This window comes from Lepeophtheirus salmonis, chromosome 12 (genome assembly GCF_016086655.4).
Source record: "Lepeophtheirus salmonis chromosome 12, UVic_Lsal_1.4, whole genome shotgun sequence".
NCBI classification, from domain to species: Eukaryota; Metazoa; Arthropoda; class Copepoda; order Siphonostomatoida; family Caligidae; genus Lepeophtheirus; species Lepeophtheirus salmonis.
Genome location: NC_052142.2, coordinates 9,743,355 through 9,755,532, shown reverse-complemented (window position 1 = coordinate 9,755,532; position 12,178 = coordinate 9,743,355). Strand labels below are relative to the sequence as shown.

The following is a 12,178-nucleotide window of genomic DNA, read 5'->3' as shown; positions in this document are numbered from 1 at the left end:
AAGTTATAAAAAAGAAACTGAAAATCAGCATGGTAACCCCCCTGACAATTGGAAGAATGTTTTGAAGGAGAGAAATAATAATGCTCATGACGTTTCATTAGATCAACTACAATCAGCTGTGCCATGAGAGGAAGGAGAAAAGGAAATAAACAAAGATATTTGCTAGAATTACTCTGATTTCGATCGTCCCAATTCTAACCAGGACTTACTATTATAACTGTGCAACAAATATCCGGGTTACATTCCGTTTTTTATGAAGAAGCACTAATGTTCAATCAGGTTTTGAATGTAATTAAATCTATTTACGAAAGGATGTACACTACTCAGGAATTAAATAATAATGACAACTACTAATGAAAAAAAATCATTCTTTATACTACCAATTACAAATTAACGGGTTGGCTAAAAATCATACAGGATTTATATAATTGGTCATAACACCATTTACGAGGGGGGTAAAGGTGAGTTTTCTCACCTATAGGACATGTACACATTACAACGTGTATATTTTTAGAACGGACCAATGGACAATTTTTCCTATGAAATCTAACAATTTTTTCCCTCCAAATTTACAGATTCGATAAATTAAAGCATTTACTAATTGGTGGAAGTGAAAATTACAAGATAAATTAAACTTTTAGGGCATGTTTGGAGGATGTTTTATCATCATCAGACTACCAATGAACAATCCCAGATTACTAAGACATCAACTACACCTCAAAATGTCATTTATCGGAAAAGAATAGTGTAAGTAAAAATAATAACACTTTATATACTTTATGTACCACCAACTCCTTTTTACATGCGTTTGGAAGCGTTAAAATTCCAATTTGTGTGTCGAAATATGATGAACACTTCAGAAGTATCTTTTCTAAATATTTTGGTGAAGAAACGCTATCTAAGGTTCGATCTCCCACCTAAAGAAGACGTGATAAATATGCCCAATGCTTTTATGGGAAACCCCTTTATGACTCTTAAGCAGAAGTAGTTTTGGTACCGAATGGCAATGTCATCCCTGCTTTTGAATACATCAAAAAAATGCCAGAGGAAATGCTATAATTTGGATTAATGCATTGATCTGGGAAGCATACGTTTTTGAGTTGTTGGTGGCCACCAACAACTTTGGGATCAGCTATGCTTAGAGGTTTGGAAGAGTTAGGGAAGATTAATTTAAGAATTTTGGATATTTTGACGAGTAACTGGATGGAATTGAAATTGAATAATTATGTTATTAGCATTTTTTTAACTGGCTTGAGATCCTCCCTTGATCTATATGTTATTCTTTTTTTCACTTGTTTTTTTTGTTAAATATGTAGGTGAGTCTATATATGTATTTATGGATGGTTATTGTAATAAAATAAATGCAATTGATATTTAAAAAAAAAAAAAAAAAAAATAAACTAAAAAAATAAAACATTGGAGCACGAGAGTTACTAACATGCTTACAAATATATGAGATTTTCTATGCTACCAACTTTAACCCCTGTTTAGTGTTTCTTTGATGACTTTTTATAAATATTCCTGTTTATAATTGAACGCATATTTCGTTATACAACGATTTGTGTCGTCTTTAACAAAAGAATCTTCTTTCTTCTTGATCTTTCTATCAAGAATATATTCCATTATTTTGCATAATTTTCCATAAAAATTAACTAAATTATTTACACGTGACTTCTTAAGATTAAGTGACAATTTTTTTCCATCTCTGTAGCTCCATATATCTGAGGGCTTAAATTTAAACTTTCTCCCGGTGCGTGTAACATAATAATACAATTTAAGTTTACAATCCAAATAATTCCCTCACTCAAAAGTTTTACATAATTAGTAATGAGGCTAAGTAAAACTAATGACACGAAAAAGGAAAGAGGCAACAAGATGGTTGAAATAAAAATAAACAAAAGCTATGTAGATGAATGATGTTCAAAATTCACGTATTTTTTATTAAAAAAATTATAGAATATAAATACTCTTCGTAGATAATTAGGGTTATGTGTTTTGTTTTTAAAAAACTGTTAAATTTTTTTAGAGCATATTTATGATTAAGATACTATGAACTTTGGTTTTAATGATTAATTTATGTTTCGGGTTTATTCTAAAGAAAAATAGATAACCCTGTCTGGAGCGTTGACTTCTACTAAATTATATTAGATACGGAACAAAAGTCAATAATCAAAATACATGATATAACAATGAACTACACAAGAGATGAAAAAGTGGAAATACCGAATTTTCGACGAATTCGAAATAGAGATAAGAAAAAACATTTGACGCCTCTTTCCCTTATAGTCTCTTTAGATATAACTATAAAGAAGCAAAAAATATAGTTTTAACTATGTACCATAAAATATTGATTAATTACCTTATTTTGCTTCTTTTTACATACCACCAGCACATATTTTTTATTAATCACATGCATCACAGGGAGTACTTTGGAGCGCTCCCTTATTTGTCTAGGAATAAATTTTCGTTTTATTCATGGTTATAAGTTGAGCAAAGATATGAAAGGAACATTGAGTAAGAAAAAGTAAATAATTATAAAAAACTATCTAGATATTAGACTTTCAACTGTTATCATCATTATATTTTTACACGCATCCCAGTGTAGTTTTTATTTACGTCTTTTTATTTATATATTTTAAGGCATCGGAAAAGGGCTTTGTTTTTGACTACATATACTTTATCATTGGATGTGTTTTAGTTGCACGACAAGCAGTCTACTTAAAGTGCAAACTATAAAGGGATTTTGTACCGAGTTCCATTCGAAAACGATTGTATATTAAGCTAATTTCTCCATCTCTTGTTAGAATCTTCAATTATTGTCCGTTTTTTTTTTGGTATTGGTGATATGAAGAATGAATTTTCTTTTCCTGGCAGTAGTAATTATTAGTTAAATTTTTGAACAGTTTACATCCAATTATTATGAATATAGGTAGTAGATAGGAACAACCAGTATATATTAATTTTTTTCTTCTTATATTGGTTGTAAAACGTATGTTTAATAGATAATAACCCCCATGAAAATTGTAACAACTCATTTAGTAGTACACATTTAAGTTTAATATTTTTCTTGCCATAGAAAAAGAAATACTACTTATAGAGAGTCAAATCCGTATTTTTCAACGGTTACAATATTAATACATTATCTTACTCAGTTGTAATCAAGATTAAAGGACTTACCCAATGTTCAAATTTGAAGATAATGATCTAGTCCTTAAAAATCATGAAATTGAAATCATATTGGCCTCTTAATTACAAAATTGTTATTGCCAAGAATGGCAATCAATATTATGTAGGATATCAAGGAACAATTTCTTTGTCATCCTTAAAAAGCATAAAAAAGACAACCCAAACTTTTAAAAGGTATAATTGTATTTTTTTTTTTAATTGGGCTTTTATTAAAATTAAATACAATAATATAAATAATAAAATACAACAAGAGGAATTGAGATAAAATTAATCATGAATAAACGTTATAGTTTAAAATTAACCCCCTAGGTCAAAGCACAACCCTTCAATATTAACATTTTATGTTTTTTACAGACTATATAAAATTAATATAATGTCTATCACTACAAAATATGAGTACATAAAATAAGGAAATGATAAAGTTTAAACTGAATAACGAACAACAACTATGTCTTTTAATGTTCTTGTCCTCGTCATCAGGTATCTTCTTACTAAACATTTAAAGGTTGAGTAGAACTTATATGACCATTGTGGGAAAAATCGAACAATGTCTGCAGCGTATTTCCATCTCTATCCTCGTAACGGGAGATCCTTACAGAAAAGGCTTCGTATCTTGCTGCAGATGCAATGAAAAATTTCCTGAGAGAGTGAAAGCTTATTGGACATTCAGAAGTGAGGCATACTTTAGCGCCAACTAAAGTAAAGCAGACAGACCCAGTTTCTGCGGTCGCCTTTTCCAACCCCTCCAAAAAGAATATAGGCAAAGGAGTACTGGGGAAGGTAGTCACTCAAGTTCAAAAGATCAATATTCAAATCGAAGACCAGATAATGCCGGGCATCTTGTAAATGCATGGAGGACTGAGTTAAAATTCTTTCCACAGTCCTTACAGGGAGAGTTGAAGTAAATACAGCTCGTCAAAATTTGGAACTGAGACGTAAATTTCCTTGACAAAAGTAAGGGACTCCATTATTACCTTTCCCCATTTTTGTGGCAGGACAAGAAGATATATGTTTGATAAAATTTTCTCTGTATTATGTTAAAAGGGAGTCTGAAGTAACCAAAATAGAAGCTTTCCACAAAATTCTTTGGGAGACAGCCCCGGAAAAAGATATTTCAAACAGAAGAGAATTAGATAAATCAGTTCCTATCATAATGTATTCAAAGATTTTACTATTAGAAATGACAGAACTCCATTCTTTTCCTGAATTACAGGATAAATCAATTATAATCTTTCTGTATATTTTAGGTTCCAAGCTGTCTCCTTGGTCTTTTTAGAGCCTAAATATAACCACAGTGCCACTTCAATAACTTCAGTAGCCACCCTTCTTCAACTTCGATCACCCCATTGGCAAATCTTGGCAACACAGTAGCTAAATAAAGCACTGAAAGAACCAACTTTACGTTGTACAAGTCGACACACGTCTACAAGTTCAATGTCCTCCATTCAGCTATCCTAAGGTTTATAAACCTTTCTAAATAGCTTTTATTTGATATATACTCTCCATATCTTTCACAGTCAATTCCAAGAAACCTTATTTTTATCCTTACCCGAGCACCCCTGAATTTCATAATCCTTCCCAGGAGTCCACTCCCCCAATCGGAGGATTGCTGTTTTATATAATTCCAAACCTGAGAATTTCTTATACTTCGAGAAGAACGAAAGTAAAATTTCAATCCTCTTCTTCAACTGTAATTCCGAATTCCATTCCACATGAATAGTTTTATAATCGGCATATATGTCTAAAAAATGTTTTTTCTTTCCAAAATTAACTCCAAATCCAGAGTACTTGCGCCTAATATCCTGAGCAAATTCCTCAACTGCAGCAATAAAAAGAAGGGGAGCCACCGGGCATCTCCTTTTAGGAAGAATTGGAGCAATTTCACGACCATCCAAGGTGATTGAAGAGGTCCCATTTAATAACAGTGTCCTCATTGGGTTAAAAAAACGAGTGGGCAGTAATTGTTTGACAGAATGAAGGATTTCTCGATGATAAATAGAATCAAACGCCTTACTAAAATCAATTGTAATAATAGCACCGAACATATTATTCAAACCCAATGATTCTATAGTACATTGAATGTTGCATGATATATCTGAAATCTTCCTGTTTTTCAAAAAGCCTTTCTGATGGGCTCCGATCCTTTTGTTGAGAATCGGCTCTATTTGTTTGGCAATAACACCCAAAAGGACCATATGTGATTCGTTTAACACTGTTATAGGTTTCCAATCATTGATACCCAAACCATCCCCTTTCTTTGGTATTAATACAACTCGACCATTAGAGACTGACTTCGGCAATTCCCCGAATTTTTCCATAATCTGCCCACTTTCAATGAGAAGAAAGTTATATCTTCTCCAAAAGATTTAAAACATACATCTCCCACTCCATCGGGACCTGAGGCTTTATTACCATTTTAAAATTTCTTAAGATATTCATTTATATTAACGGATGTGAGAACTGAAGTACATATTCCCTTTTTTCTAACTTGAATTTTTTGAACGTTTCTACCAACTAAGGATTGGAAAGAATTGTGAAATGCACTAAGGATGTCCGCCGTTTTACATAAAGTCTTTTCATTGTGTATAATTTTGCTAATTGATGATGTTGTATTGTTCTCTTTCCTCTTCAAAATTTTTATACGTTCAGCGTGGCTATTTTCTTTTTACATCTTTTTCTTCGTATCTTCTTCCGAAACTTCTGATATTCGATAAGTATTAACTAAGTCTGACGTGTAGCTTCTTAAAAAAGGACCCATTATTTAAAATATCATCCATATCTTTTTGAAACTGCATTACTGCAGCCCTTGTATCTATAACATATTTACAGGATGATAATTTAATGCTTGACAGAAACATTTGAATCAAAAGAGTAGACTAGTCTAGTTTTTATGGTCCCTTGAAACACTTCTTCTTCAAGAATCCATTTTCCTATTTTGAAACTTCGAGTTCCCAAAAGGCTGTAGAATTCAATTTCAATTATTTTATGATCGGAACTAGGTTGTAGAGGATACTTGACAGTCATAATTATTGACAAAAATGATGGAAAGACGATATCATGATCAATTCTTTAAGAATGTAGCCCCCTTATCCAGGAAACAGTTTCCTCTGAAGATGTGACCTTCATACAATCTACTAAGTTGACTTGCCAGATAAGTTTATTTAGAATGTGCTTATTCGGGTATTATCCATCCTCCTTGTCCAGAGAAACATTTAAGTCGCCAACAATTAGTAAAGGAATGTCATCATTTATTTGACTATAAATAATTGACAGAAAGAAAGTTAACGATTTATCAATAGGGTTGTAAGACTGAGAAACTTACTTTACGACAGAAGATTCATTTAATCATTTTGACACTAATGTTAAAGCATACCTTTTCTTATCTTAGCCGGTAAAATAACTTCTAAAATTCCTGGGGAGACACAGAGGGCAGGAAAAGTTATAAGTTGTTGCAAAAGCTGTTTTTACATCCTGTAGACATATCACATCGTCCTTCATTGATATTAAACGCTTCAGTAGGGCGTGACGAGACTTACGCTTCTTGCCACCATGAACATTTAAAGAATTCAACTTACTAATGCCCCATATTTTTCTTAATATAGTTAGTTATAGTGTTGGTATAAAAGTCGTTGATTTTCACACTGAATAGCATCACTAATTTTTATTTTTTTTCGTGATAAGTTTTCAGTTTTGAAGAAATATTAATAACTTTTTTATAGCCTTAATGGTGTTTTTTCCTTTTAGGAAAATTATCCGCTGCAGAACGATCTCTCTTCCCTGAAGATTGGGATTTTGTTCGACTTAATAAAATTTTCTTACCATTTAAAAGGGGGTTTCAGTGATCTCTCCAGTACTATGTTATTAAGATTTTGGTGATCAGGTTCATCAGACTTATCCTTTACTCTGACACCGTTAGAAGTTGTCTTATCCTTAGAAGTGCAATCTTTAGAACTCTCGATCTCTAATTGTACATCCTGTAATACCACAATTAATGCAACTCCATTACTAATTTGTTTTGTTATTGTTGAAATTGTATCTCGACTATCCTCATCAGAAAAAATTACATCAACTCCATCATTACTTTGCTTTGTTATTATTAAACTTTTCTCTCCACCATCATCATCCAAAGGAACTACCTTTGCAATTAAAGGTGTTTCCTTCTGGCCATTTGTATTGAATTTTATTGTCCTTTTTTTCTATTTTTTCTCTCTCTGAGATAAAAAACTTCAATGTTCTTTCATAATCAAGGATTCGTACCCTATTTTGACTACAATAATGTTTGGGAGAAATTAAAAGAGTTCTGGCACTGCATTTTACTTCCTTCAAACTTTAATAACCTGACTAGAGTTCCTCGAAATAGTATAATTTAGGAAAGTGAAGAAGGATCAGGTACCATTTCCACTATATAATCACTATCCCTCCAAATACTCTTTTACTGAGTAAATAATTCCTCAGCTCTCTTATCCTCAGGATTCTTCTTCTGATAGTAGTTAACTATTCCTCCGAATTGTTTTAACCAATCCAAGAAAACAAGGGAGGATTAAACATTTTGATTCATTTTATAGGTCGCTTTGTTGCCAAGCCAAATATACAGGACTGGGAGAAATGACATTTAAAGATTGGATGTCTACACTAATTATATTTGGAGTCAAGTCCAAAGAAACTAGAAAACTACTTTTATCAAAATCACCTATAATCTCTTTGTCAGAAGTGATATCAATTTGTCGTAGTGATGGGAAAGGCAGAGTTCAAGAAGAAGCTCTGTCAAGAAAATCATGGTATCCCAATATCAAGCATCGAGTAGAAAAACTCAAAAAGAGAGTGAGTTCAAGTGAAGAAGTGCTCATATAGTAGATATGATTTCCATCAAAAAGGTGATAAATGTTCAGCGTATGGTAAAAGGTACAATAATTGTCAGAGAAGAGGACATAATAGAAGTCTCATTACAGTGAATGGCGTGGAGAAAATAAATGATAAGAGAATGATATCTCTCGATGTTAGTTGTGAGGAAAAATTTATTGTGAAAATCAAAGCAATCCCTGATACAGGAGCTGAAGTCTCAGTAATAAATGAAGGCAGTATAAGAAAAATAGATTTATGCAAGAAAAGGGTAAAATACAATGGTAAGGAAGATTTGTTTAGAGTTGAAGGATCGAAATTGAGGATCCTAGGGAAAATATTTATTACATTTACACTAAATACAGTTAGAGTGAAAGATAAAATCATAGTATGTGAACGTGATTCCGAGTTATTCTTATTACGAAGAGTATGTAGAGAACTTCATTGGATTCCAAAAAAAAATCACTATCCAAATCCAAGTGGCATCATTCAGGAGATGTAATAAGCGATCTGTTGAAGATACTAAATGTGCATTGATAAACAAGTTTAAAGATGTTTTCTATGGTGAAAAATAATTAGAACCCATGGGTGGAGAACCTATGAAAATTCGTTTAAAAGAAAACTACAATCCTTATGCGATTAATACAGCAAGAACAATTCCATATGCGTATTTGGAAGAAGTCAAGACAGAAATTGATAACAGGGAGAAAATGGGATTTATAATCAAAGTTGGGGATAAGGCTATATAGTGGTGTCATCCTTTAGTAGTTGTTCCAAAATCAAACGCGAAAATAAGATTGTGTGTTGATCTGAAGAAATTGAATGATCAAGTTGCTACACCAATTCATCCTGTAATTACAACAAGAGATATTGTGTCAAGTGTACATTGGGCATCTGAATTTTTTACCATTATGGATGCAAAACAGGGATATTGGCAAATGGAGTTAGACAAGAAATCTCGGGAATTGACATGTTATATGACACCTTGAGGAAGATATATTTTCAATAGAGCTTCAATCGGATTTATTGCGACAGGGGATGCTTATTGCTTACGAGGGGATGAAGCTTGAGAAGGTTTGACTGATTTGTAGAAAGTGGTTCACGATATTTTGACAGTTTCAAACAGTTTTGTTGATCATGTGCCAAAATTCCGAAGTATTTTTGTGTGAAGAAAATGATATTAAATCCTACAAAATTTACATTTTCACAACCTAGGGTAAATTTTTGTGGATATTTGATATCTAAAGAGGGAATTGAAGCTGATCCTGATAAATTGAGTGCAATAAAAAAGTTTCCAGAACCATCATCAAGGAAAAATCTCCTAAGTTTTATGGGATTAGTAAACCAATTAAGCCAATTTTCTTCGCAGATTAGTAAATTGGTGAGTCCTTTGAGGGAATTGTTATCTTCTAATGTTTAATTCATATGGACAAGAAATCATGGAATGGCTATGGAAAAGATAAAAGAAGCATTTCTACAGCTATATTGGATCTTTTCAATCCAAATTTAGAAACGAGTATAGAAACGGATGCTTCAAAAGTTAATGGTTTGGGATTTGTATTAAGACAAAAGAATAAAGAAGGTTGGAAATTGGTACTAGGTGGATCTCGTTTTTTGTCGAACGCAAAAACTGGTTATACTATGATTGAACTAAAATGTTTAGGTGTTTTATAGGCAACCTAGATATGTCAAGTGTTCTTGGCAGGATTACCAACGTTCAGTGTTATTACGGATCACAAGCCGTTGGTTCCTATTCTTAACAATTATACAATAGATATGCATGAAAATTATACACTGATTAGAGAGAAAATGAAGTTAGCTTTTTATCAGTTTAAGACAGAATGGAGGAAAGGGAAGAACCATGAAATTGCAGATGCGTTATCAAGAACACCTGTATCATTACCAGAAGACGATAATGAATTTAATTCAGAAATATATCATCATAGAGATAAGATAATTCAACTAGCAGTGATAAAAATTTCCAATTTTGAAGAAAATGAGAGATTAGTGGATCCAATGATTGAAGAAATTCGTAAAGAAGTTTTTCTAGACTGAGAATATATTGATTTCATGAATGCAATTGAAACAGGTGTGATAAAAGATACAATTGAATCATTTGTGAAAATATTACAAGAATTGAGTACAGAAGATGATCTTATTCTTCATAAGGATAGGCTGGTAATTCCAAGAAATAAGCGGTGTGATGCTCTTCATAGGCTACATGGTGCACATAAAGGAATCGAGAGAACGAATAGAAGAGCGAGGGAGACGGTATATTGTCCTACAATGAATAAAGATATTGAAAGAATAGTACAATCATGTAAAAAGTGTATTGAGAAGTTACTAAGTATTGGAAGGGAGACAATGATGAGAGATCCAATTCCGATGAGACCTTTCGAAAATACGTCAGCGGATATGTTTGGGTATCAATTTGGTATATGGAGACAGATTATCTGGATATCCTTGCGTTGAGGAATTTAGAAGAGTCCCGACTTCAGGAGAAGTTATAGTAGTGAGGAAGATATTTTCAGAAACAGGTATTCCTGTAAAGTTAAGGAAAGATCAAGGACCTCAATTCCATTCTAAAGCCTTTCAAGAATTCATAACTAGGAGGAGAGTAACATGGGGACCATCATCATCTCATTATCCACAAAGTAATGGCCACACGGAGTCTATGGCGAAGGCAATGAAAACGCTTCTTGATAAGGTTTGATATTAGATATGAATCGAGCTCGTTTATCTAAGATGTATTATCTTAATGTAAATATAAAGTATTTTGTGTGATGTACATATGTATTATTCTATAATAAATTTAGTTTTATAATGAGAGCTCTTGGGGTCAATTCATTGTAGGTAATCGAACATAATACGGCCCAAGGGATATCCAGCATTTGCTGTTATTTTCTAAATAATTTTTTATTTTTTCTTCAAACGTCAATTTTCATTTTTTAAGACAAATGCCATTTTTGAAATAAAATGTTATACTCTAACACTTCCCGACAATAGTGTATTTTTAATTTCCAGAACATTTTATTAAGTAATTTTTGGCAATATTTGCAAAGATAAAGATTTTTTCAAGTACAGAAAAAATATTGGTAGTTTGTGTTTCTCTTTACAATACCAATATACTAACTATTTTTCGTAAAATTAGATCAAAATTTTTTTATCATTTTCTTCCGTAAATTCGATTTTGCAATTTTTTAAATAAAAAAAATGGATTTTTTCTTATAGACAATTTTTTTATGCATATAAGTTGGTATGTTTTTTGGAGTTTATAACACAATATTATTTTTAAATAAATTCATAATAATACTAGTAAGGTTAAAATAACCAATAGTATGAGTATTTGAGGGGGGGGGGGGCTGTTATGAAACTTTATGGATTACCTTAATTAATTGGATTGATAAAGTGTTATTAGTATATGTGGATTAAAATATTGTAAACTTCTCGCTCCTTCATTAGAAAATTTTAATAATCAGTACTTTTCTCGACAACAACGAAACATTCATATTATAATTATTGGTAAAATAGAATTATTCTGTATATAGAACTATTTTCTGAATAATTTATCAATTATTTGATATCCTACTCCTTCCTTGGCTGAGCAACGCCAGGTAACCCTTTGCTAGTCTAGTAAAAAGTAAAGTCTTCATTAACACTTCGGTATTGAACTGGGGGTTTCTAAACCACAGATTACTTAAAGATAGAGCTGGGCATCTAGAGAGCGCAAGGAAAACGCATGAGCGAGACATATGGTACTATTGATTAAAGTTATGGTTTTACAGGATTGAATATCATGTGATTTTGCTATAGAATTATGAGAATCTTCTATATTTCAAGTAACACGAGAACAGTTAATATAGAAATTAGTCGAAATTTTCAAATTTCGTGAAACTCATAAAAAAACTTTCAAATTTTCTATATTACATTATATACCTATTAACATTGAGATCTCTGACATTTTTTCGCTGAAAGTCGCTCATATGATATTAATAGAATGATTAATCAAAAACTAATGGCTAATACTTAAGCCGTAAAAGTAGATTACTATTAAATTGATAAGTTAAAGTATTATATGGTATATTTGTGATATTAAGTTAAAAAAGTATGGGTAAAATAAAAATAAAAACTGAAAAAACGATTAACCATTACA

General features: G+C 31.8%; 1 protein-coding gene across 5 annotated transcripts in view; it reads left to right on the top strand.

Moving 5' to 3' along the window:
* LOC121127345 (uncharacterized) overlaps nt 1–12,178 on the top strand; it is a 44,013-nt gene that overhangs the window by 6,208 nt on the left and 25,627 nt on the right. The window contains exon 2 of one of the 5 annotated variants that reach the window (XM_071891928.1): nt 642–747. The exons of 1 other annotated variant lie outside the window; for it this stretch is intronic. In XM_071891928.1, coding sequence (XP_071748029.1) covers nt 642–747 — 106 coding nt within the window. 3 more of the 5 variants (XM_040722692.2, XM_071891929.1, XM_040722693.1) reach the window with 3 other exon arrangements.